We start from the raw sequence: 27430 nt of genomic DNA, 5'->3' as shown, positions 1-27430 counted from the left end.
ACTTTTATGATATTGAAAACAAATAAAATGGACATGTTCATTTAAAAATATGAATGACTAAAATTGCCCTCAGAAATAGAAAAATCTGATTAAATCTACAAGTGTAAAAGAAATTTTAAATGCAGTTGAGGACCATTAACCACCCCACCCACCTGCCCAACTCCTTTCTCTTTCATTAAAACAACACCTGATAGTTTTAAAGATATGCCTACCAAAACTTCAGTGAAAGTTATATAAAATCATTCCAAAATGTAGCAAGAAAAAGAGGATTGAAGCTGATAAAGCAGATTTTAGCTTTATCTAAAATGTTGTAATCTTTGCAAAGGAGAATGCATTCAGGTATTATGAGCATAATTTTAAAACAGTTAAAAAAAAAAACCCCAGAAGCAGAGATGAAGTGATTGACTCAAGGTTGCCCATCTGGGAAGAAAGCTTCAGCGTGTATCCACTTACCTGTTCCAGCATACAATGCAGTATCAAGGGCACAGAAATGAATTCTTCTGGAATTGGATTCAGCAAATCATTGTAATATCGCATGTCTACTTCATTTGTGATGACGGAAGCCACTGTAAAAGATACAAAATACTGCTGTTCAATTAAGATGTGTTCTCTGTTTCTCCCATCAAAATTTCATCCACAGATTCAAACTCTGATCATGCACTGATAAATGTAGGATCTTGAGGTGGAGAGAGATGTGAAAGCAACACCAAGGACAGTCATTCCTCAAAGCACCAGCTCCTGGCACTGATCCTCCAGCAACAGGTTTCATACATGCCTGGTGGTGGTGGTAGTGGAGCTGGAGCTTGCAGCTCTTCACATTGTTGTGTTTTCTTCTTTCCAGGGGTTACAGCAACAGTTTGTGGGGGCTAAAATAAGAATAATTAAAAAAACAATTGAAACATCCAGCTGAGAGATGCTTTCATTCAATGCTGGTATAATGGGACTCTGACGGGATTCCGGGATTCTGAAATTGTATGATTATGTTCACACCACAAAATCATTTGCTAATATTAGGATCAAATAAATGGGTTTTGTCTGAGGAAGGAAAGAAGTTAATGTGTATGGACACTTTTCAGTTTTTCCTAACAGAGCCCACTGAGAAATTGCTAGGAAAGAGATGGGAAGATGGGGCATCTTCTCTTCTCTTCTGTGTCACCCCGGGGTGACACAGAATCATGCCTCTAAGAAGCCTTCAATGGTTCTCCCACAACCTTCAGGATAAAACCGAAACTCTTGAGCTCAGCACCAAAGAACATTCTGGCTCCCGCCTTTCCAGCTCGTGTTGCTGCTCTCCACTTTGCATGTATGACCTGGGAGCACTGCCCTACCCCGTGGTGTGGTCCTGGACGCAATACTTCTTTTCTTTGACCTCCATGTCTTCGTACATCTTTGCCCCCTTCTTGAGAATACCACTCTGTCCCTCTCCCCAGTCAGGTTTTGCCCAGGCAATTCATCCTCAGCCTTCAGCACATTACTTACCCTGCCTGCTAACATCTTCCCGACTCCCGTCTCTCCATCCTACTCTGCTCAGGAGCAGGTTAGGTGCCGTATTTATAGCTTCTCCTGCAAGCTCAGCTGACTGTCCTCACAGCACTCATCATGCTAAATTGAAACCACCTTTGACTTGACTGCCATTCCCCTTTAAAGGTTAACCACAGTGAGGAGGAGAGAGGATGGGTCTTGTTCATTACAGTATCGCCAGCACCTGGTACAGTGCCAGCACACGGTAGGTGCTAAAATAACATGGTGATTAAGTTATCAGTAGCCCTCCTTGTTCCAGATGTTATTTATTGCTCCATGGCTAAAAAGTGGGTTCTATCATCCCCTCTGTGTGTGGCAGGTAGTTGGGGGTTTCATAAAGCCCCCATCACATGGATGCCCTTTAATGCTGTGCCTGGGGGCCTGGATCCCACTCTCACCCATTAAATCCCAGCAGGCAGTGTTCCCTTGCTACCAGTATTTATGTGATTTTTTTTCTTCATGTTTTATAAACGTGAAAATTAAGTTGTTCAGCAAATCATTCGGCCAACTAAAGACATTCTAGCATATGCCTACCTCAGAAGTCAACGTAGCTTCTAAGACAGGTTTCTCACTAACCACCTGTGGGACGTTAATAAGCTGCATGTTTTCCAAATAGTGCTGGTGCTGCCTTTTCCAATCCAGGCTGTCGTACATCAAACAGGCAATATTTTCAAAAATGTTGGTGCCCAATTCCAGCTACAGGTGAGAGAATTCATGACAATTAGTCCTTAGTTTCATATTGTTGGAATCAGATGCATGATTTGTATCTCCCTTATAGCCAAACCTATCACTTTTTACAGGGAAGCCCTTCCCCAGCTGGTCCCCAAACCACTGAATCCCAGTCATGGCGACCAAGTCTTCATTTGCTGAACCCTTCGGGCCCTTCTTGTTCACCACAATGCAGACTGTTCCCTTTGGAGGGCCTATGGCTGCCTAGTATTGTTAAGAGCCTAATTAATGCTTCAACGAGGTGAAAAGTGCCCTATTCATTCGTTTCAGCAATGTGGCCTATTTTCTAGGTATCTCCATTCCTAAAGCAACTCATTAGATAGGTAATTTCCATATCCTCAGCCCAAGACAAGCTGGGGATGAGCTCTTGCTTGGCGACAGACACAAGAATCGCAATGGAAATCACCCTCTCGGCTTTGCGCACCATCCCCACAAGTCCACTGCAGTATGTGTGCAATCAGGATTTCTTCCTTTCCTCACCTGTGCTACCTTTAGGGAAAATAACTCTAAGACATCCTGATAGACTAGTACTACTATAATACCCACAAGTTCTATGATCCGGCAAGCGGGTTATAGATCAGATACTTCTATTACCTAGGCTTTCATTTCCATAAGTGGAAAAGCACTGTTATCACTAGGTGTGTCTTCTTGAAAGCAAAGAAGGATTAAATAGGCTCCTCCTATGTCCGAGCTGCAGTGGTAAGGTAGAGCAAGAAAGCACCTTGTGGGGGCCAGTGAATCACAGTCTGGCGTGAGAACAGGCAAGTGCCAAACCTCGCCCATCCTCACAGCACAGCTGTCAGTCTGGACTTCACAAGTCCCCTCTAAGACTGAGAATTCTTCAGTTAAGCTTCAAGCTGATATTCTTTGCCCACATTCTGGCATATAAACACCTTTTGGTTTGTTCGTATTTATAAGAAATATAGTCAAAACTTCTGCCCTATTATCCCTTAGGGTAACTAGCTAATTTCTTTTTAAATCAAATAGCAACTCGCATGTGAAAAGCCAGAAAATTATTTCAGCAACCAAGGGCTTAACTTGAGATGTCGCAGATGTCGTTCATAGGTGGTTAGCACTTCTTGATGGGCATTTATTTGATATAAAGCTTTCGTTACCTGGGTTCAGCAGAAATACAGCTTGCCTGCTTGCAGCCAAGGGTACTAATGCTTTCCTTCTTCCAGAGAGGAAGAAGGACTACGAATACTTGGCTGGCTCCTGGCTCGGATATGAGGCCATTATCGACTTACAGATATAGCGGAGAGTGCGACACCATGTATCTACACCATGTATTTAGGCTACTGGCATTAGAAATAGGTTTATTACTTTTATATTTCGTAAGTAATCCCAAGTTTAAAATGAATTTTGACCTTCAATATTAAATCCAATGGCCTTTTCTTCTGTAACCCAAGTCTATTACTGAATCACTTTCAAGGCTTTCTTTCCCCGTCATCCTCCATGCTGGGCTGTTCACTCACAAACCATACCTTACAGAGGCATGCCTTGGCCAAAAAGTCTACTGCAGTTGGACCCAGACTGCAGCCCTGGCGTGAAGGAGATGTTCAATAAATATTTGCAAAGTGACCGATAGAAGATCGGTGTGTCCAGTTGGGCAGCATAGCTAAATGGTCTCATTCCTCACTTACCTTCATGGCCCAACTAGAGACCCTAGACATTAATCCTCTAGTTCTGAAGTCAGTATTTCAACGAAGCTGACACTATTTTTTTCAACATGAAATTTATGAACTTTAATTGCCATTTAAACTCTTCCACTCTTTATTTTTAAAAAGGAAAATATAGTCACATTTACTGTCTTTAAAAATGGAGGGATTAAAATCTTCTGATGAACACTAAGTTGTTAACACTGAAATAAGAAACAGGATGCTGGGAATGGTGCTGGGTCTTTTGGAGCTGCAATTGTGTGCCTTGCTGTTCACATCTATGTACTGATGATGCAACAGAATGTCTTCTACCTTGGGCTCAATGCACATCAGCTCTTCTCAGTCTATGCCTGGGGAGTAAATAAGACACATGGAAGGCAGCCCTAGTTAGAGCAGGAGCAAAAGGTTCTTGGTTTGAGGCTGCCTTAGAAGACTCTTGGTATTGCCTCCTCCGAATTAGGATTCAAGATCTGTATGGCTGGGATCTCCTAGGCCTTATTGAACCAAAATTGCATATAAGTTTTTACAAGGTATGTGGCCAGAACTTGGCCCAAATGAGAGGAGGACTGTTTCCACAAAACTTAAATTTGTGGATGTGGGTTTTTAAGTTAGGCATAGATTTTTATGTTCTCAGGAGAAGAGCTGGTCTATTATAGAGCAAGAGTAGAAAGCTGTCTTTCAGATGGTGTTTCAGGATCCCAGGGATATGTATGACCTCTTTCTCAAACATATCTCATGTTTGCTGGGCATAATCTGGAATTCCAATAAAATAGGATGGAATAGTCATAGTAAGACGGTACCTTATATGCCAGTATCTCTGGAATAGAGAAACACGGCCCAACTTAACACGAAGTAGTAGAGGACAGATGGACTCTTTTCTGGGCTCAGGTTTAGAGGCAGGGGAGTGAAAGACAAAGCAGGAAAGAGGAAGGTATCTAGATGAAGGAGTGGGACGACACAAAGCAAAGGGAGTCCACAGTAACCAGTTCTGCCTACAACAAGCTCTGCCTTCAGCCACAGCTTTTCTATGTTCAGCGTTGTTTCCACATATAGGTCAAGGCTTATATTTATTCTTACTATTGCCAAGGTATAAGACTTAAGTGTTCTGTTTCTACGTGGTGACATCTAGCGCCTTATGTTGACAGTCTCTGTAATTCAAACTGATCTCTCCATTGCTACTAATTCAAATCCTGCCCATCCTTCAAGGTCCAGATCTAGGCTTCCCTCCTCAGTGTTTTCACTTACTTCACCCGGTGCACATCCATTTCAAGGTAACAGAATCAGAGACTCTCATAGTGAGAACTGTCCACGCTCCAATCCATGGCCGTGGGCAGCCTACCCTTTGGCTCGGAAACTGCTCCCGGCTTTGGTGTCATTCTCCTCCTCTTACACAAGGTTTGGTTGTTTGTTTGGCAGCTACCCACAGTCATTGCCCACAGACACCTATCCCCCTCCTCCACCCTGCTTTTCCCGGCTCCCTTCACGGCACACTTGATGTGGTCCATCTCCAAGACTCTGCTTTCGGTTCAATTCCCTTTAATGCTGATATATATCACCCTGCAAGGGATTCAACACTCCTGGGCCCCTGTTTGTTGGGACAGGGGGTCAACCAGAAAGAGACCTGAGAGGTCTCTTTTTTTTTTTTACAACAGGAATGCCTGGATAACTTCCCCAACAACGATAAATAGTTACTCAACGTTCTTTTTAAAAACACCCTCATGTATTTAGCATTTGTTACTTTTCAAAGCATCCCATGTCTTCTTTTTCTGAATTAACAGGAAACTTAGAGTGTGTTTCACATAACACATAGGTGCGTGGAACCTTGAACACTGTCTCTCTGTTTCACGGTTTTGGTCTTGCCTCTCTGCGAGCACCTCAATAGCAGGGGCCAATAAATACTCTCAGGAAATGTCTACTAACTGTTGGGCTGGGGTCAAGTCATTCTATTAAGATAGACCTTGCTGGGAAAATACATGAAAAATACAATTTTGGCAATAAAAGCAAGGGCCTAGAAGAACAATGTTTTGAACTGATACATAAAAAAAAAAAGACAATGTAGTTTGACAAACTGTAAAATTTACTATCTTCACAATTAATGTATATTAAGACTCTACCGCCTAGAACATTGTTAAGGTATGAAGCAAAGCCACGTCACCAAATAAAATAACTACCATCCTTTATCTTCATCTCATCTTATTCCTTTGTCATTAATTCATACACTAAAAGCTGAAGAATCAGGCTATAGCCATTATTGGGCGTTCAATGTGATCACTGTCTTGGAGATAAAGGAACCTAGCACAAAGCCTTCTCTGTAGACAGTGATTAATAAATATCTGTTGAATGAATGAATGGAGTAAATGGAAGCACAGTGTCAAATGTTCAAACTAGTCACTCTCATTAATGCGTGTACTAACCAACATCTCGCTGTCCGACCAGTCAGAAGGAAACTTGTCAGCCTTGACCATGTATTCAAGCCGAGCGACATCAAAGAGATTTGTTTCCGGTTTCTCATTATTCAGGATTGGTTCCAAGTACTTCCAGAAGATTTCAAGTTCTTTTATGTCATTCTCTTTCTTCAATTTTTCAGCTTCTATATCTAATAAGAGCAACATGTTTATACTACAAAATGAGAGTGTCGAATTTCTTCCCACTTTAAGTGTTTGTGGTGAGTCATATGCATTGCATGATGTCTGTACAGTACCAGAAAATGCAAATAAAGAAATGTAATTTTGGGAAGTGTTTGGACCTAGACTATATAGTTAAATATCAGAGGATTTTACTCCTGAAATTGTTATTAACTATGAGCTTTTTCCACCCCTTTATTTTATAGTTGAGGCCCAGAAAGATTATAAGGTCACACATTTGGGGAGCTAAATATGGTCAATACTTCCATCACTCTGAGACTGTATCTATATAGGAGCAGTTTTTCTGCCAGATCACTTTTTGACTATTTTAGCATTTGTTTGCTGCATAACTGGTTAGAAATGCAGTTGATCCAGTTCTCCTTCCCACGTGGGTAAAAACAGACTGGATCCATGATTTCTGCTTCAGTTAACTTTTGGTCACATTGAAATAGTTACTGGCTTCTCTGGGCATTTGTGCTCTGACTGTATAAAATAATGACGGTTTTCCATAAAGTTACACTTGACAATTTGTCTGACATGGTTTGGTTTTTCCATCTATAACTAAATAGGTTCTACTACTAAGATCTCACTATTCTACTGTAAAGTCTCTTTTTCTATGATTTTATTTTTATATATTAAATATTTTTAACACAAAGACTATGGAGTTTATGCAGCATTTTCTCACTGGCTTCAATAATAAGTTATTGAATGTTACAACTAGCCTTTGAGATAGAAATAGCTAGGTTTGAATCTCAACTCTTTTACATAATAGCTGCCTCTAGACAGGGTCGTTTTTGGTAAAATGGAAATAATAAAACATACTTCCGAGGGTTGTCATGGAAACTACATGAATCAACACACTTAAAGCCCTTAGCATTGAGGCTAGTCCCAAGGCCTGTGCCCAATAAATGGTAGCTATTATTATTATCAGGGGTAGCCATTTCTAACCTGGAACAGCAATTTTAAAAATGTTGTGTTATAGAAATCCGGATGCGGCTGTATAAGTTACAAAGCCCTGTGAAAGGATATTACTAATAAATGACAAAAAAGCACAATAGCATATGGCAAAAAGAGCTTGGACTTCCAGGTCACACAGGCTTATACTGCACCCTAATTTTACTATCTGAAGTAGACAGTAGACTTTGTTCCCATCCCACAAAGGGAGTCTAGTACGATTCCCTTAGATGAAGACCCTGAGGTCTGAATAGTAGTGTAGTGGCTGAATAGTAGTGTAGTTGGGACTTCATCCCACAGCTTCCTGGTCTAAGGCCTGGAAGATAAGCGTCCCCTCTGATTTATCAGAATAAGCCAGTAGCAAAGCTGAGCAAGAATCCAAGGCTATGACCTCCCTTGGGCCATTTGGTGACTGTGGCTTCTGGCAGAATAGATTATCTCCAGATGATCCATCCCATTCACGCTTTAGGTAAAAGTTATAGAGCAAAATTCCTGAGAAATATAGTTGGATAACCAAGTCTATGTTCTCTGTGGCCACACAGGGATAGAAACACAGGGTATGATTTGAATTTGCAAAATTTACAACACCTGGCTAGTGCAAGTGGCATAAATAGCAACTCAAAGTCTCGAAAGGATTTAATAATGTATGTATTGTATGACTATGGTTTGGGCAGAAAATTGTATTTGTACCTTAAGGACAGTGGGTAATATTGAAGGATTCAGTAAGTTGTGTAGCAGACTGCATACCTTCCGGCTGAAGAAAACTTTCCTGCTGCTGGCTAACTGCTGCCAGGTGTGTCTGCAGAGGTTCATAATTCTCTGATGATATTTTAATCACGCTGCTTATGGGAATGCCCAGCTCAGTCATGATCGCTAATAACTGAGGATTGTTGAAGCCCACAACTATAATGTAATGCTGGGCACCGTCATCTGGCTCATCGTCTGTTCAAAATACCGTAGAGAAGAGCAGCCGTCATTTTAAAAGAGAACAGGTTGCACTCAGCCAGTTCAATGGCTCTATACATTATGCATGCGTTTGTCATCCCTCGGGCTTGCCAAAAGCAGTCCGGTTGGCTGGAATGCAGTCATGTTGACTGGTTTTCATTATTGCCCTTCCAGTAAGAAGGCTGCGGCCATTTTACAAAATATTAAATCACTTTTGCAAATGAGACATAGGCGTAATAGGAGGACAAACATACAGAGGGCCTGTCGTCATGGAAAATGTGTGCTTGGGTTTTTCTAAAAAAAAAAAAAAAAGTCTAGGCTGTAATTTTTCTTGGTTCTAATCTCTTTTGAGCAACATCTGGCTTTACTCCTGAATTACAAGTAGCTGCAGCTTTGTGGTATTTTATATGCAGAGGTGTTTACAGAAGAGGGAAATATTGAATATGAACAAACTCCCTACCAAAGCATTCTGTGTGTTTATGCCAATAGGTGTGCATGCTGAGTATGGGTTATGTAGCAACTATATATTTATTGTATTCAAATTAAAAAATATATATTGCTCACTTTCCTAAAATTTTTCTCCTCAATTTTGTCCTGGCTATACTGTTCTATAAGTGTCAAAACATGAGTTTATATTAGAATGTGAGATTCTGGGGGGTGACAATAATTGTTGTACTTTAATATCAATACTAGATGGTACACAAAAACATTGTCTCACAATGGTTCATCAAGATCAATTTAAAAATAGAGCAACAGATGCACAAACTTTTTATCTTCAAGTAGTGATTTTTCTTCAGCTACTAAAACAAATCAGTATTGATACTGCTCACGGAATCCATAATATAATTGCTTCTATGTCTAGTGGGTTTAGAGCAGAGATATATTAGGGGAGTCAAACTGTCAAAGGATGTGAAGAGGTGCCATCTCATTTAAATACGACGCAAATAAAAAACAGTAGCTCCACTTGGGTTCATGGGAAGGCGGCAATGAATTACTCATAGCTGCCCAAGTCAAATCATTTTTTTATATGAATAATCTAAATGAAAGAAAATTCTGGTTGTTCTATCTAGGACAGATAGTGGGAGAAGCTGAGGTCAGGAAGACACATGCTCTGAGTCACAAATTAACAGGTCTGATTTTATTACCACTGTATTACACTCGTGACAATAATCACTTTTTACTTTGCCTTATAAGTGTTTCTGACTTTCTCAAATGTTCCCAACAAGATAGTAAGCTCCTCGGTGGCACAGTCAGCTAGTTAATTCATCTTTTATCTGCACTATGAAAATGTGCCTATAGAAAGACACATGCTAAAGAAATACTGGCTGAAAACAAAAATGTATTGTAAATAGAAATATTTTTCTATTAGGGTGTCACAGGGAGTATAGGATTTATGCTTTTACAAAGGTGAAAAGGCTGGGGAAGATTAATCATAGTGGTTGGAATGATTTTTCAAATTTGTAGGTCATCAGGCAAGAAGTGAAAGGAGCATCTTACTGACCAATGTAATGTTTGGTGTCATCCTCTTCTCCCCTTCTTACTAACTGGGTGGTCTTTTTTACTGCTGTGTTTGCCTCAGGCTGGTCCTTTCCCTTTCCTTTGGCAACCTTGGCCATTGGGGACTTCTTCTCCTTGGGAGATTTTGCTTTCCCTTTATCCTTTTCTACCTTAAATCTGTCTTCTATCATCTGGAAAGACAGAATACTTTTGATTAAACCATACAGTGAGCAGGCAATGGCTTTTCTACTGTCAGGTAAATTAAATCTTTATTTCATTCAATCACTCCTTTACTCACTGATTCATTCTTCAAGCCAGGATAGTGGAGATTCTAGGTTGAGCCTAAGCTGTGAGAAGGCACATCAAGCACAAAGACTAGAGGGGTGGATGCTAGGAGACTGTCACACACACACATCTTTCTGGAAGGGAATTCATCTTAAAGGAGCCCCCCTTGGCCTAATAAACAACCTCAGTTAGTGGCTGGCAGGGAGAGTGGTGGATTCTGAGTACATTGTGATGGCAGGGACTTAAGTTTATCAAGTAGCCTAACCCTGGGGTCTCTATCTGGGTCTAACAAAGGTTTTCCTTTCAAACAATTGCCAAAACCTTTGTACATTACGTCATAATGTAATTACACTTTCCATTCATGTGTTATAAATACATATAGGTTGAGTTCATTGAAATGATGTGGTAGTATTGGACCATACAGAAGATCTAGAATATACTTATGTTATTTATGTTATTTATTTTGGCACAAAAGTTGGGCACAAAAATAACTAAACTAAATTACTGTAGCAACATTGGGGGTTCTGTATTTTCCTGAGGTCGTGAAACCAGATTTGAAGAACTCAGTCCTAAGACGTTAGAGACAAGGAAAGTAGAAGATATATTGCTTTGGCACCCAGCTAACAGAAGGTAGCACAGAAGGGGAGAGGAGCGTCTGCCTCCTCTACGTGGCTTCTGGATGTTGACGGTTCCAGAGAACCCAGTTTTTTTTTTTTTTTTTAATCTTTTTCACCACTCCCCGTGGCATGTGGGATCTTCGTTCCTCGACCAGGGATCGAACCCATGCCCCCTGCAGTAGAAGCGTGGGGTCTTAACCACTGGACTGCCAGGGAAGTCCCAAACCCAGTTTAGCTGTAGCACCCGGAGGAAGCATCAGCGGTGCCCATGGACCCTCCGTGCATGCCTGGCACCTGTGGCTCCAGTGGTGGGGAAACTCGACCTCCCCACCACCTGCTCCTCAACAGAGGGAAATATCAGTGGAGGTTGCAGATGTCACTAATAGCCTTGGATAGAGGCAGCAAGGAAAGCACAAGGGAAAGTACAGAGGTATGAAAAGCCCCAGTGTTTCTCTCTGCACCAGATACAAATTGGCCCATAAAAATAGGGTTGGCATATGCTAATGCATATATATGGAATCTCAAAAAACGGTACTGATGAACCTAGTGGCAGGGCAGGAATAAAGACGCAGATGTAGAGAACGGACTTGAGGACACAGTGGGGAAAGGGGAAGCTGGGATGAAGTGAGACAGTAGCATTGACATATATACACTACCAAAGGTAAAATGGATGGCTAGTGGGAAGCTGCTGCAGAGCACAGGGAGATCAACTCGATGTCTTGTGACCACCTAGAGGGGTGGAGTAGGGAGGGTGGGAAGGAGGCTCAAGAGGGAGGGAATATGGGGATATATGTGTACATATAGCTGATTCCCTTTGTTGCACAGCAGAAACTAACACAACATTGTAAAGTAATTATACTCCAATAAAGGCATGAAAAAAAAATAGGGTTGAGCTCTATCCCCTTGAGCTCCTACTCTACCGGGGAAGAAAGAGAAAAAAGCATATGAACAGAGAAACAAAAGTATGATTGAAAATTTTCATGAATTTTATGAAGGATAAAACCCAATGTAGTAATAGACACACAATTCACCACTCGCTAGTAAGCTGGTGATGGAAGGCCTCTGAGGGAGTGACGTTTGAGTGAAGACCTCAAGGATGAGGAGCATTCATGTGAGAAGCAGGGGAAAGGTGAAGTGTGTGCCAGAGGCCCTGAGTTATAAAGGAGATGGGTATGCGCAGGGAACTGAAAGGAGGTGAGTATAGCAGGAGAATAGTGGGCAAGGGAGAGAGTGGCCAGGATGAGGCGGGGAAGGCAGGGCATGGGCCAGGTCATCCAGGGCTTTGGTGGGGACTGGTTCACAAGTTTATATTTTATTAAAAATGCACTGGAAAGACCATAAAGGGTTTAAATGGAGGACTACTGTGATTTTGCAAGACAGGAAACCAGAAGACCGGTAAGGAAACTCTAGTAATAGTCCAGATAAGACCTAACAGTAACTCAGTTTAAAGTGTTGGTAGAGTGGAGAAATGTAGATGGATTTAAGATCTATTGTGGATGCTGAAATTACAGGGGTTGAAAGATTAGAGACAAGGAATGAAGGAGGAGGCAACAAAGATAATGCTCTGGATTTAGTTTGAATAACAAGTTGGTTGATGGCGCCACTCACAGAGACAGAAGCATTGGGGTGAGAAATAATTTTTACTTAAGGTGGGCGGACTATTCAGAAAGATCTTGTTAAATCCAAGATGCTCCTGAGATGACAAGGAGACAATTGAATACACATGTTCTCCTCTCAGAAGAGAGATGTGGCTGGAGTTACAAATTCAGGTGTGGGTAACATAGAGATAGTAGTTAACTGCACAGGAAGAGATTAGACCCCCTGGGGAAAGAGGTCTCAAGAAATATGAGAATTGAACCTGGGATCATGCTGGAAACTCCAATACTTACCAACTGGGTATAGGAGGGGATGTGGGTAAAAGAGAGAAGTGACTTAGAAGGTAGGAAAAATTACAGAGTATGCAGCTAGAGAACCAAGGGACTGAAAAGTATGGGGAGTTATAGGCGACATTATGGGAGCAGTTATGGTGGAGTGTGGAGGTAGTGAACACAGAGGCAGGAACAGTTGGGCGACCACTTGTGTGGACAACGGTTTCAAGAAGTTTCCTTGTGAGCACTATGCACAATAGCCAAGACATGGAAACAACCTAAATGTCCATCAACAGATGAATGGATAAAGAAGATGTGGTGCATATATACAGTGGAATACTACTCAACCATAAGAAAGAACGAAATAATGCCATTTGCAGTATGGATGGACCTAGAGATTATCATGCTAAGTAATGTAAGTCAGAAAGAGAAAGACAAATACCATATGATATTACTTATATGTGGAATCTAAAATATGGCACAAATGAACCTATCTATGAAACAGAAACAGACTCATGGACATAGAGAACAGACTTGTTGTTGCCAAGGGGAAGGGGGTGGGGGAGGGAGGGAGTGGGAGTTTGCGGTTAGCAGAGGTGAGCTATTATATAGAGAATGGATAAACAACAAGGTCCTACTGTATAGCACAGGGAACTAGATTCAATATCTTTTGATAAACCATATTGGAAAAGAATATTAAAAAATGCATGTATATATGTATAACTGAATCACTTTGCTGTATAGCAGAGATTAACACAACATTGTAAATTAACTATACTTCAGTAAAAAAGTAAAAAACAAAACTAATGTAAATGCATTAAAAAAAAAGAAAAAGAGAACAGCCTTAAAAGAAAAAAAAAAAAAGACGTTTGTTTGTAAAGGGGAACTGGGGATCTGAGATTGTTCAGTGGATGAGTGGGCAGAAGGGGAGTAAAACGTCAAGCTATGTACGTATGTAAGTAAAGTCAGGAGATACTGTGTTTGCAGGCTGATGGAATGAGCCAGCAGCGAGGGGGACATTGAAAACACGGGGGAGACTAAAGTCCTTGAGGAGAAAAGATGGGATAAGATGAAGAGAATGTGTCAATAACTGGACTTTGATAGGAAGAAAGGCAATTTCTCAGTTTAATGAAAGGAGCAAAGATGGGATGAGTGGCTGGGTGTAGGTGCAAGAAAGAGAGAGGTCTTGATGGTGTTTGGGGAATGTTTCAATGTTTTCAAGTGAAGGATGAGGCAAGGTTATCAACTCAAGATGGGCAGGTATGAGGTAGGAGGTTTGACTAGAGAAGAGAATGTGAGTCATCTCAGAAAGTGGGAGAGCAAGTTTACTGAAGAAATATGGTAGAACTCTCTGCCAACGTGGAGAGCTTATTGGAAATTTTGAGATTGTTCATTGAAAATGAAACCAGAGCCCAAATCAGTGCCCCTGACTCCAATCAGCTAGGAGGTACCGGTGAGACTCGTGCAAGCAGGCGCTCTCCCAGCCACACCTTGGATCATGGTGATTCCGCTAGAGGGAAAAACACCTGTGCAGCTGTGAGGTGGACAGCTAGCCTCACCACAGAGAAGTCCCAACTTGGCCAAAAAAAAATCTGCCAGAAACTTCTACAGCTATCATTTGAAATAAAATCGCAGGGTGATCTTTAGAACTGAAGAGAAGAAACCGTTTTAGATTAAATTATTGTGAAGTTCACCTTCATTCATTTCATTCACCTTTATACATGCATTCATATTCCATCATTCCAAAAAACATTTCCTGACTGAAGGGGACATTTGTGTCACAGTAAGGCAGTAAAAGGGCCCTCTGGCCCTGCAGGCTCTCCTAGGTGGGGTGTAGGACCTGTGCAGACACATAGCTCTCATTGCTTTGGAGTCTCTCTAGCAAAGATTGGGGTTCTATAAGGTAAGCAACTTCCTGAGCCCTTTCTCCTGTAAGGTTTCTTAGGATCCTAGAGAAAGCAAGGCTGATCACAACCAAAATTTCAAAGTAAGTGGTAACTTAGCAGAGACACAGCTATACAGTGTGATACATGCTTTCCAGACATCATCGTCTTTAATTTGTTCTCACAAAGCAACATGCCAAATCGGTAATTTTATTCCCATTGTATAAATTAAGACCCACAGTTTCCCTCACAAACACACAGCTGTGGTAGAGACACAAGTTGGTGTGACTCCAAACCTCAAACTCATTTTATTTCCATGGTTCTCCTGTAGCCTCAGCCTTCGACGTCCTCGCAACCTTCTTTACCATGCTTGTCTGCCCTCTCTCTACTCCATCTTTCCAAGGGCTGAATAATACTAGCTGAATGCTCTTCTGTTTCTCCGTGTGCTTCACCTCCCTGAGCTCCTTTTTCTGCTCCGTGCCCTCTTTCCCTCTCTTTCTTTTTGCCTTTGTATTCCCTTAGCAAGGCCACACTTGGTACCCTGGAGACAAGCATCTTTTAAACTAATTTCCAGTAACACTGAAATTAGCAATATCAATCTCCCTCCTTTCACAAAAGCATTTAAAAAGTACTTCTAGACCTACTAGAGAATGGACTTGAGGACACGGGGAGGGGGAAGGGTAAGCTGGGACGAAGTGAGAGAGTGGCATGGACATGTATACAGTACCAACCGTAAAATAGATAGCTAGTGGGAAGCAACCGCATAGCACAGGGAGATCAGCTTGGTGCTTTGTGACCACCTAGAGGGGTGGGATAGGGAGGGTGGGAGGGAGACGCAAGAGGGAGGAGATATGGGGATATATGTATATGTATAGCTGATTCACTTTGTTATAAAGCAGAAACTAACACACCATTTTAAAGTAATTATACTCCAATAAAGATGTTAAAAAAATTTTTTTAATAAAATAAAATAAAATAAAAAGTACTTCTAAATTCTGATTTACTTCTTTAAGTATGTTTTTAAATTCTAAAAATAATCATTATTGAAAAATTGGAAAAAAACATAGAGAACTTACAAAAATCACAATTCCACCATCCAGAGAAGATGAGTGAAGAGGCTATTATAAATGCATTCTTTCAAATTATGTTTAGGCATCATTTTAATGTAATCGTTATTGTTGCCTCTATATAACCTAGTGTTCTGCATTTTCCATTTAACAGTGGATGTATGTTTAATTGGTAGCATATCAAGAAGTACTGCTATGTAAAGTATTTCTCATAACGACTATATATGCGATTTCCTGGTGTGCAGAGACACTAAATGGTGGAGAACAGAAGCAAATGGAAGCACCTGGGTCCTCCTGGGTGCCAGGGGCAGGCAGAGAAGTCCTTGGTAAATTTCTGAACATGTTCTTTGCTCTACCCAGTCCCCACTACTCCCCTGTGCCTGACTCTAGTGGTGGTCTCCCTACTCCTCTCCTGTATCCAGTCTGTATCTCCCAACCTCCACACCTGAGCTGAACCAGGACAGTCTCTTTGTTCCTCTGCTTCTGAACAATGATTGACTACTTGGCCCCTTAGAATTCTACTCTGGTCAAAAGGTCCATCCTTTTCTACTAAGTCCCAATTGCAGGAAAATCACCTCCTATCTCCTTCCCTTTCCCTCTCTTCTCTCACATTCTGAATAAGCCCCTCCCCTCTATGGGTTTACGTCTTGGGATTTGAGGGCGGGAGTGGGGAGAAGTGAACCAGGTTTGCTGAGCCCCCTCCTAAATCATAAGCTAAAATTTGTTCAACACCAACCTCTTTTGCCTTTCTTGCTTTTGGGTAGCATAACATGCGTGTTCCCATTTAGGGTCATCTACTTACAACTGAAAGAACTCAGAGGAAACTCTTGCCAATTCGAGATAAAAATTTAGGAGGTGTGTATCTAACAGGCCCCTCTTTCTACCCTGTTTGGGGAACACATGCTCCCCAGCACATGAAGGGAGAGTCAAGTTCATTACAGAGTACATTTTCTTTAAAATGCACTGTGTACCAAAAGCATCTGGATACCTCCTCGTCCTGTGGGAAGGCTTTGGGTAGGCATGGAGATTTCTTACCAGTTAAGCTACATAGCAGATGTGGGGCTCTTGTCTTAGCAACAAACAAAAATGTATTAGGGTTTCACACACTCGCTTGAGTATTAACGTGACACCTACCTAGGATCCTTAATCTTGTTATTCTCACCTCTTAAAGGGAAAAATACAAAATTCTCCCTCTCTGGAATTGGGCAACCTAGTTATTTGATGCTTCAAAAATATTTTAGACTGTATTTTATTTCCAAATTACTTCTTAATACCAAAATTCAAATACCTCGATGGGTATTCATTCTGTTGTTCTTCACAGTGAAAGGGAAGTAAGTGGTAAAAGTCAGTGGAACTGGTGGTAAATACCTATACTTCCTCTTACTTTTATAGATAATAGCACATCTACATACTTGTGTATAACTTTGTGTTTCATATATGTTCTATCATAAGATTCCCACAATAATATTATTAAGGATATAGATAAGAAAAGATGTCACGGCAGTTAAATGACTAAGTCACTCCCCTATTATGTGACTTATGAGAAACAGGGTCTATCTTTTGAGTGCTACTCAGTTCTCTTTCAAGATATCACTCTATCTCATAAACAATCTATTGGTCACAGATGATGAGAGGACAACAGATGGACTGAAAGAAATATGGTGTCAAGTAAGTTTGAGAGACAATAGATTAAACGATATTAAAGAGATTTGTTTTCATGAAACTCCTCCATCTTTAATAAGCTAATATAAAGTTAATTTGAACAGGGGGTCATTTGTTATCTTTTTTAATGGAGAACTGGGTCTAAATGGTTCCAGAACCTATTTCAGAAAGAAAAGGTTGTGGGAACATTTGGGGGCCCAATTAATCCATTTCTATAAACGTATGTTAAGGAAATTATCCAAAATATGAAGAATTGTATATGGTAAGGTTGTTCATCACATTGTTTATTATGAAACAACACAGAAATAATGGAAATGTTCAACAATAAAGGAACTTTAAGAAAAGTATGGTAGTCAATAGAATGTCACCTAGCCAATAACAACGATAGATGTGGATGCTGTGATAATGAGAAAAAATCATGGTGTATTTTAATTGAAAAAACTGGATTAAAATTTCTTTTTACAATGATTACAGCTATGTAAAGAAATCCACAGAAACAAAGGAAATATACCAAAATGTTAACATTAGTTATAACAGGGTTATGGCATTATGAACATTTTGTTTTTCCTTTTCTATATTTTCTATTTCTTTCCCCTCCCTGCTTACCTGTCACATAGAAAATATAATATATGGGATTGAGTTAGGAGCTTGCTTTTCTAGAGAGTGGCTGAGGTGTAGAAAACGTAAGCCTACAAATATACTGGGTTCACTTGACCAAATGATGCAATCTAAAGATTGCACAAAGTCCTGGGGTGCCACATTGCCATCTTCAGGGTGCAATTCTTCATCCACAGACTCTGAACATGGCCCTGTCTGTGTGTGGTGGTGGTGAGGGGGTGGGTCTGATGTCTACCTGATGTCTGTCTCCTGCACGATCCTACGTGATTTAGAGGTTTTAGCAGCGGATCAGCCAATGCTATCCAACTTCAACATCCAGAAGGGCAGAGAGAAGGGCTAAGGATGTTTGAAATAATCCCAGGAAGTCTCTTTCTAAGAGATTCCCCCAGAGACCAGCTCATTTCTGGGCAGGGGGTTGGGACTGACTAAGAAGTCAGGATTCCCTTGGGAATTGGTGGTTGGTTAGCTCAGTGGCCTTTGTCTTTGGTGGGCTTTGTTCCTTTCTTTGACCAGTCCCCCCTGCTTAACCTCAGGATGTTTTATGCAACATGGAATTACGTGATATAATTAGCGAGCTGGTAGATCCCACTGAGCAAAGCCATTTGCTCCTTTAAAGAAGCATCCCTGGGAAGTTCTCTACTGATTGTGAGCCAAGAGTGCTGTTTTGCGTAATTATTGAGACACACTCAGAAGGGGTATGTACAGTGGTTAAGAACATAATCTTAGAGTCTGACAGTTCTGGATTTAAATCCTGAGTAGCTATTTAGCCTTGGGAAAGTTACTTAGCTTTTCACACCCTCAGTTTCCCCATCTGCAAATTGAGAATAATACTCTGTAACTCATAAAGTCATTTAAAACATTAAATGTTAAAGCATATGTAAAGAGCTTAGTATAGTGGCAAGCAGTCAATAATGGTAGCTAATTACTATTATTAGCTGCTGTTAACTGTAGCTATTTGTATTTCAAAATACTGCTCTAGGGCTTCCCTGGTGGCGCAGTGGTTGAGAATCTGCCTGCTAATGCAGGGGACACGGGTTCGAGCCCTGGTCTGGGAAGATCCCACATGCCGCGGAGCAACTAGGCCCGTGAGCCACAACTACTGAGCCTGCGCGTCTGGAGTCTGTGCTCCGCAACAAGAGAGGCTGCGATAGTGAGAGACCCGCGCACCGCGATGAAGAGTGGCCCCTGCTTGCCGCAACTAGAGAAAGCCCTTGCACAGAAACGAAGACCCAACACAGCCAAAAATAAATAAATAAATAAATAAAAATAAAGGAATTCCTTTAAAAAAAAATACTGCTCTATTTTAAATGTGTGTGTTTCTTTACATTTTTCCTGAAGTCTGTAAAAAGGTTTCATTAATTAATAGCATCCCAATTAGGAAAGCACTGCTCTAGTTTACAGATAAGCCAGCCAGGGAATCAGTTATAATTTACCCTGAATTGTTGAATTTTGTAGCTCTTCAGATCCAACAGTTTTGTTGGTAGTATCCTCATTTCGATAATCCAGCCTCAAAGAATTCCATCCAGTTAGTGAGGCAAGTTATTCCTTTCCTGAAACCACACGGGTCCCTCTAAACTGAGTTTCTGCTCTTCCTCTATTTGATTTCTTAGAATAGTTTCTGAAGATTTTAACCACAACTGAATCAAAACTAACCAGCCTGTAATTTCCTGGTATGTCCCTATGGCCTTTCTTTTAAAACAAAACACACATACAAAATGGCATTACATTGGCTGGTTTCCAGTGTTTCGGGGTTTTAACTGGAGTAAGCTGGAAAACGTCTGTGAAATTTACCCTAATTTCTCTTTGTCGGTCCTTTGGAGCAGGCTCTGGGTTGTTTGGGCTTCATCATGATATCTGATCAAATTTAGGTGCTTTTAATTTTGAGATGTTTTAAGAAAAGTTTACCAATACCATCTGTCCATATTCTTTACTGCCTGTCTTCCATCTATTCAATTCTAGGACATTGAAAAATAAGGCAACTTGTACTAAGTAGATAAGCCAGAAAGAGAAAGAACTGTTCTGCTTTTATATAAAAGATATGCTAAAAATATCCAAGAAAATATGGACTGGTTATTTGAATTCACAAATTAAAATCACAGTTAGAATATATTTGGATCTTTTCCTAAAACCTATCCAAATGTTCTGAACTCAACTCAGAGGCACAGACTAGATTTAGTTTGGCTGATTATTTAAATGGGTTAACTTTGCTTGTATTATAGCCATTTTTAATTTTTTGATGATTAAATGTTTTCTTTTAGCTGAATTCTCAATATATTTTAAATATTTTGATTCACAATGAAGTGTTTTGGTTTTAAAAAATGTTTATAATTAATATATAACGTAAAAGTTGGAGTTAAAAAGAAGTAAAAATGTGAAAAATACTGTAATATTCAGATAATGACTAAATTAAAACATGGTCAGAATAGAAACCAAGCAATTTATTTTAAAGTTATAATGAACCTTACAAAAATATATGTGCCCAATACATTGTTTCTCTAAATGTTTGTTAAGTTAATGAATTAACAACAAATTGATAATGATATAACTAAAAATGCAGAATAAATGTTGAGATAATGATGTGCACAAGGAAAACTTATTTCTAAACAAAACACTCTCTTATTCAGATTTTAAGATATAATAAAATCTAATTCGGGATTAATTATATGAAAGAATCATATTCAGAAGTTCTGAAATGCTGAAATACATTTCGAGAAATAAAGTGTATTTTCTTCATTATATGTATATTTGGAAGTAATCAACAAGATGCTTCTGAATATATAAAAGTTTTGAAATATATTCAACTTATTACAATTAGAGGCAGGGATTTGCCTCTCGGAAATTTATATGCTAAAGGCTTCTAAACTGTACTTCTAAGAAATATCTTCCTTGTGTTATTTTTTATAATATTAATTATCCAGCAAACTTTCTTCATGGACAAAGCAAATGCAATGTTAAGCATAGCCCGGACTAAAGTGTTATAAATTATTAAAATTAGTGGAATCTAAAATAATGATATTTTCACTGTATCTGGCTATTGTAACTATATTCTTAAGAAAAGTTTTGATGGTTAAAACAGAATCAAATATGTAGTATACATTACATTTTTTTCCATTGGGTTAAAAGGACAAGGACGTACTCATATTAGTAGCTTTTGTCCTCACCGTCTCCCTAGTATTTTCTGTAATTACTGCTATGGATATTTTTCAAGCATTCATTTTTAAAAATTCAATTCCAAAAATTCAACAGAGAAGATACAAAACACTCTGGGTTGTACAGATGTAGACATATAACTAGTATTTGAGAGAAAGCAACCACATATATCTCATGTTGATGTTAAAAAGCCGAAGAGACAGTCACTCCCTTTGCAGGAATCTCAGAATCTCACCCGGGGTTCAGAAAGAGGAAGAAATTGGGTAAAGTCCTCTTTCCTTTTTTTCCATTTTCTAAACCACAGCGTGGTGTCAGTTTTACATACTTTATACTTATTTTGCTTTCTGCTAAACTCCCTGGCTGAGAAGCATTAACCTCCGTTGTTCCAAATGACCTGCTGGGCAGTGTTGTTGAAATGAACACAGATTATATCATCCCTCCAACAACTCCCTTAGTCTTGCCTTTACCGAGAATATTTTTCTGGAGAGTTCTCCCTTCCAATCAGTTTTCATCAATTTATTTAGTACTGACTCGTGTGGTTGCAACTCAGAGATTTGGGGCTGGTGTTTTGGGAACCCAATCTAATGAAGACATCAAATTAGATTATGTAATTGCTGGCTCTTAATTGCTCAAAGAGTCCTCTTATGCATCTATTACTTTTTTATTTTTATAAATCTAAAATTCAACTCCCAATTCCTTAAGACTCTTGAATTTTCAACAAATAAAGATTATTTCCGTATCTTCAGAATCTCATAACTGTATTATATTGTTCACATTTCAAAAAAAAATGCTGAGCAAAGTAACAGTGCAGAAATATCTTTATACTGTTAGTTTTAAAAACGTTTCCTCGGTTGCCAGGATATTCCATTTATTGTTACTTAAAATTTGTTAACTGAAATCTAAAACCTACTCCTATTACAAACAATTACCGACTTAAAGCAGGTGGCAAACAAAGAAATTGACACTCTTAATGTGTTATGTATATTTGTAGGTGCTGTGGGAAAGCACAAAGCAAACACAAGGTGCAAGAATTTTTGCAGGACTCACAGTCTACTTTTTGTAATTCAGATTCCCATGTGACATTTGAATTTTAAAAAGACAAGAAAAGATCTTTCTATACTAGTTTCAAATTTTCCAATTTTTCTTCTGCCAAGTCTTAACGTCCCTGAGTATTTTTTAAGGTATGAATCTCCTGTATACGTTGAAAAGAGCTTCGTATAGATGGAAAACTATACCATCAACTATTTTCAAATAAGTAGAATTTTTCTGGGGACAATATACACCACCCTAGTAAGATGCTAAATGCGGAATCTCTTTGAAAAACATAAAGCCCTATATTACAAATTTAAGGTGGCATTATTATTTTTTTCTACAGTTACCCTGTCAAGAGTTCAATTCAAATAGGAAAGCCAGATTTGGGGGGTTCTTACAAAGAGGAAGTAGGTATTATTGGAACATGTTCACTTTTCTCTTTCTTCTTCCATGACTTGGTTTTGCCTCTCCCACTTAGAGGCATAAAGAAACAATTTACTTATAAATCCATTTCATACATACACACGCACACATACACATTACACATGTACATACAGAAGCATTTGGCTTTCCAAAAATATTTCAGCATGATTTGGAAAATAAGAAAAACATCTCTCATTTTGACTAAGGTTAAATAGCAAATGGACTTGAAACTGGCATCACTTTGCTAAAACTATTTTAAAATATTTTTTCAGATGAAAAATACAAATCTTTGGAAAACACACAGATTGATTTCCATAGGCAAATTAAACGAAAAATCTACACATGAAGAAATAAGCAGGTATATAATATAGGAGTAGAAGTAATGGAGCGCTGCTGAAATATTTAGATTATTAGGAAGGTGCAGATGTAGCCCATTATTTTAATAGGTACTCCTGTTGAATATCATGTAAAATATGTAAAATAGTTAGACCCTGACTTTGTGGGGTTTTCTCACCTTTTTATGTTTACTTCTCCTGACTCTGTGTCTCTCATTTGGTCCCCTAATTTGTTCCTAACATATAAATAGACTACCATAAAAACAACCTCAGCCACGTGCCCTGGGATACTGTCACATTTCTGCATAGGAGCACTTATTTTTAATGGGTTTGTCTTTGAGAAAATGTAATTCCTCCAACAGCTCTTTGGATAGGCTTTTCCCTAAAACGTCGAGGCAACAGTTAAATGTGCTAGGTAACACATCGTGGCAGGCTTACGGAGAGAGGAAGTGCCCCAGAGAACCTGGCTGCAGTTCACTCACTCCTTGCCGTCTTTAGAAAACCCACCATCGCCCTCCCAGTACCTTCTTCTCCTTTTCCCGTCGCTGTTGGTCCTTCAATTTAACCTGGAGAAGCTGAAATTTCAAGAGTTTCCCTATCAGTGGTAAGGTGAATTTCTCTCCGCTGTCCATAATTGCTTTTGCTGCCGTTAAAACCTATGAAGAAACACAATTATTAGGAAAGTGGCATTTTATAACCTTTGGCATGTCTGCCAGTGATGAAAAGATGAAATGGTATTTTGAGTTTTGTAATATTTGTCTTGCCGCAAAGGTGCCTCATTGCGGGCCAAAAAAATTAGGGAAAAATGCCCCAATGCCATAAAGAGAGGCATTTACCCTCTACTCTAAGTAGATTGGGTTGTCTGAAAATGAACTTTTTCCAATAAGTGCTTCCCATGATGGTGCTAGACTCAGACTCCCAAACATGGGTGGAGGAAAGACAGGTGGAGCTCTGTGTTAGGATGACCGGTAGGTCAGTTTCATGCTACAGAAAGTCTGTTGTTTGGCACAGCCAATAGTCCAAACTGTCAAACCCTGACTTCTTAGGACGCTATAAATTAAATAGGGTTTTATAAAAATGGAAATGGCTATGTTAGCAGTCTTTCATTTCTTGGTGACCAAATTCACATGAAAGATAAAAGCTGTTTGACACAGAGGCGCCCTGCGAACGCTGCTCCCCCACCCCCTTGTAATTTAAGGTTGATCCTGTTGGTATGCAGCCTAATTGGGGTGAAATAAGGTTACTGAGTTTTCTTTGGGTGACGACAGCCACTAGGAACATACAGCTGTATTGTCCAGATGTGTGGCACTGACAGCCTGTTTTATAACTGCATTTTTTACAGCTTGTTTCCTCTGAATTTCACACAACTTCTCTAACATCTGGGCCCTTTTCCTTGGAGCCCTATAACCACTTTATTTACTGCAAAAAAATAAAAAATAAAATCATGTAAAATATACCGTAAGAAGTTGTTATGTATTTCTCTTTCTTCATGTTGTCTCCCTAATAAAGTTCACCTCGGCCAGAAGCACTGTCACAAAAGTAATCTAGTCAAACTGTTTTTCGACTTTTGTTTTCAAGCAAGCATCAGATTTATTTATAGCCTCGGGATGAATTAGGTGTTACTAAAATGTCCTGACATGTTGCTTTTCTCCCCCCCTTGGTGCAATTACTCCTCCGGGCGCATATGGTGTCAATTTCACAGCCTCAGTCTCAGATAATGACGGCGCACACTGCATCTCATCGGGCTGCGTCTTGTCTGAGGTTCATACCAGCCCTTGGTCTAGGGCTTTCCTGACCAATCCGGTTCCTTATGACTTTTCACTTTGCCAAGGGAAATAGCTGAAAGAAAGGGAGATGGCTATTTTGCTTCTAACTGCAGATGGCCCTGTGGATTATCATATGCCAAAATGTAATCGGACCGCCTCGAGACCACATCGGGGTTTCCTGCATTGCAACGCAGGAGGGAAAAGCCAGGGAAAGGACTCCTTTAAAGCTGCCGTTTCCAAAAACCAAAGGAACAAACCAAATGTCAGAAAGCTTTGCATGTGTCTAAGCAAACACCCTCCATGAAACAGAGCTCTTTGCTTTTTATGGCAGTTCTGCTCCTGCTAACACGATTTAGGGAAAGGGACATGGTGGCTGTGATTTCTGGGAGCTGGAAAACATAAGGGTACACCTGTAGACTCTCACCACTTAATGATGACCAGACTCAAGAGAGAAGGGAATCCTAAGGGGACGGACAGTCACACATAAAATGAAAGCTGTCCGATTGGGTCCAGCCTCAAAGGGTAGGTGTATTTGGTTTGAAATGTGATTTTTCAATACCAGCTAAACAGTGTGTCGACTATCAGGCTTCTCTGTGACATCTGGTTCAAAATATACAGCTTTGAGTTTCGAAGCTCATAGCAGTCTAGTATGGGGCGTCTCCCTGTGATACAAATATAATGACAGCGTTGAAGGGAAGTCAACACTGGACTGGGTCTCTTTTCCTGATGACCTGTGAAAACAGGATATTTACCTATGTCTCGGGTGGTGTGGGTGAAGCCTGCCTGCCGTCACGGTGATGGATGGGATGTCTCTGGAGTTGTTTTCTATCCCCATGTACCTATTAGGCTACGAATGTTACCTCACTGTGTTAAAATGTACTCAAAGCACAACAAAATGTCCCAAGAGAAAGGTGTTTTGCGGGCCATAAATGTTATTTCTGGTCAATCGAAAACTGTCTGTAGAGAGCTGGGTTTAAAACAAAAATCTGGCACAGCCTCAAAATAAGAATGATACCCTACTGTGAAATGGGGAGATTAGGAATAGCTGGGCACCCGTGATCTCATGGACACAGAGCCAGTAAGAGCAGTGGCGGGGCGAGCCCGGAGGACGCTCCCTCCTCCCTGAGCAGCCCAGGGCGGCCCAGTCGGAAGCAGACTCAGTGCCGATGCCCACAGCCCCGGAGAAGGGCACAGCGCTGCACGTGGCACTGTGGCAATGGCAGAAACCGGCACGCTTGTCCTTCTCAGAGGAAGTTGCTCGGAGGAGGTTTGACTCCCACGCATGCCATTTTCTCTCTGTGCTTCTCTCAAAGGGAATGGTAATGTGAATCCTTGGGATAATTAATGTAAATGAAAGTCTGCTGAAAAACATCTTAGACTGAAATTTTTTAATGGAATGTGGGTCATCTCCAGGAGAGGCAGAAAAAGAAAAATGTTTATAAGTGAATTTCTACTGAAAAGTCTTTCTTCTCACACCCCCTAGTTCACACTTCCAGCCAGTCAACAGCCAGTAGTTTGGGCTCCGATGAAAAACAAATCCTTAGAGGGCCTTTGTTTGAAGGATACGTCTTTGAGGGAAGAAAAATCATCTGCAGAAGACACAGATTTTAAGAGGTAGTGCAGCTTCTCACGTGACATTCCAGAAAGGCTTCCCTTCCCTTACCTTACTCGTATTAACTGAGATAATAATCAAATCTTCAACCTTCCAGCATTGTAAGGGTTACTTGTCCGGTATCTAGTCCGTGTGTGTGTGTGTGTGTGTGTCTCTGTGTGTGTCTGTGTATCTGTACGTCTCTGTGTGTGTCTGTGTATCTGTACATCTCTGTGTGTCTGTGTGTATCTATGTGTCTGTGTATCTGTGTGTCTGTGTGTCTGTGTATCTGTGTGTCTGTGTGTCTGTGTATCTGTGTGTCTGTGTGTCTGTGTATCTGTATGTCTCTGTGTGTCTGTCTGTGCATCTGTGTGTCTCTGTGTGTGTCTGTGTGCCTGTGTGCTGGGGAGGCAAGCCGACAAGGGCAGTAGGTCTTGGGAGGATGAGGGATACAAGAGAAAAAGGGAGCTGTGAGCTGATCAGGGTTGAGGAGTAATTAGACAAACCCCAAAGTTTCCAGAACTAGGCAGAAAAACAGCCCTAAGTGGGTTAAAACCTGGGTACTCAACAAGCCAAAATACCAAATAAATGATCCTGGCATGAGTCAGAAACTTAAAAAATACATCTTATGGGCAAATGAGACTTATTAAATGGAGAAAAACTGTTCCCAGACGAGGCCTGTACATGTCTCCTGGACCTACTCAGGCCAGGCCTCGGGGCCTGCCAGGGCTGGGGGGACATCCAGGCCAAGCTACCCGAGGTGCTTAGTTCTGGGAAAGACTGGTGTAGGAGGAAATTTAGCATCCAAGAGTGCAGCTGAGGCAGGAAGACACGACTGTAAAGATTTTATTTTGAGGGTGGATGCCCTTTGTCTGTTCGGAAGTTTGTGATTCTGAGCACACTAAGAAATAAAAACATTTCTCTCTTTATCACTGACCTGATTCAAAGACTTATGTCCTATTTACTATCTAATGATCTGATGCAACAAAAATACACCAAATGAAGCAAATTCTTTCCTTGCCTGGGGATCAGGCCCACCCACAGACACTAATGCCCTCCCTTCCCCTCTTCCATCCTCCTCTCTGTGGATCCTCCCCACATTAGTAGTAAGCACGGCATCGGTTGGGACAAACACTTAGCACTGTTCCACAGATTCCCATGAAAACCAAATGTATGTGTGTGCACAAGTGCATGTATATATACAG

The 27430-nt window shown here is 40.4% G+C and overlaps 1 protein-coding gene across 1 annotated transcript in view; it reads right to left on the bottom strand.

The window, feature by feature from the left end:
* Positions 1-27430, bottom strand: part of SPAG17 (sperm associated antigen 17) — a 352647-nt gene that overhangs the window by 153581 nt on the left and 171636 nt on the right. The window contains exons 5-11 of the mRNA XM_082460586.1: positions 23393-23524; positions 9933-10119; positions 8234-8428; positions 6323-6504; positions 2056-2217; positions 776-866; positions 454-566 (exon numbers count right to left, since the gene is read on the bottom strand). Coding sequence (XP_082316712.1) covers positions 454-566; positions 776-866; positions 2056-2217; positions 6323-6504; positions 8234-8428; positions 9933-10119; positions 23393-23524 — 1062 coding nt within the window. The remainder of the gene's footprint in view (positions 1-453; positions 567-775; positions 867-2055; positions 2218-6322; positions 6505-8233; positions 8429-9932; positions 10120-23392; positions 23525-27430) is intronic.

The sequence above is a fragment of the Balaenoptera physalus genome (genome assembly GCF_965194825.1).
Source record: "Balaenoptera physalus genome assembly, chromosome: 1".
In the NCBI taxonomy this organism is placed as follows: Eukaryota; Metazoa; Chordata; class Mammalia; order Artiodactyla; family Balaenopteridae; genus Balaenoptera; species Balaenoptera physalus.
The sequence above is the reverse complement of the archived record's forward strand: the minus strand, read 5'-3'. Positions and strand labels throughout refer to the sequence as shown.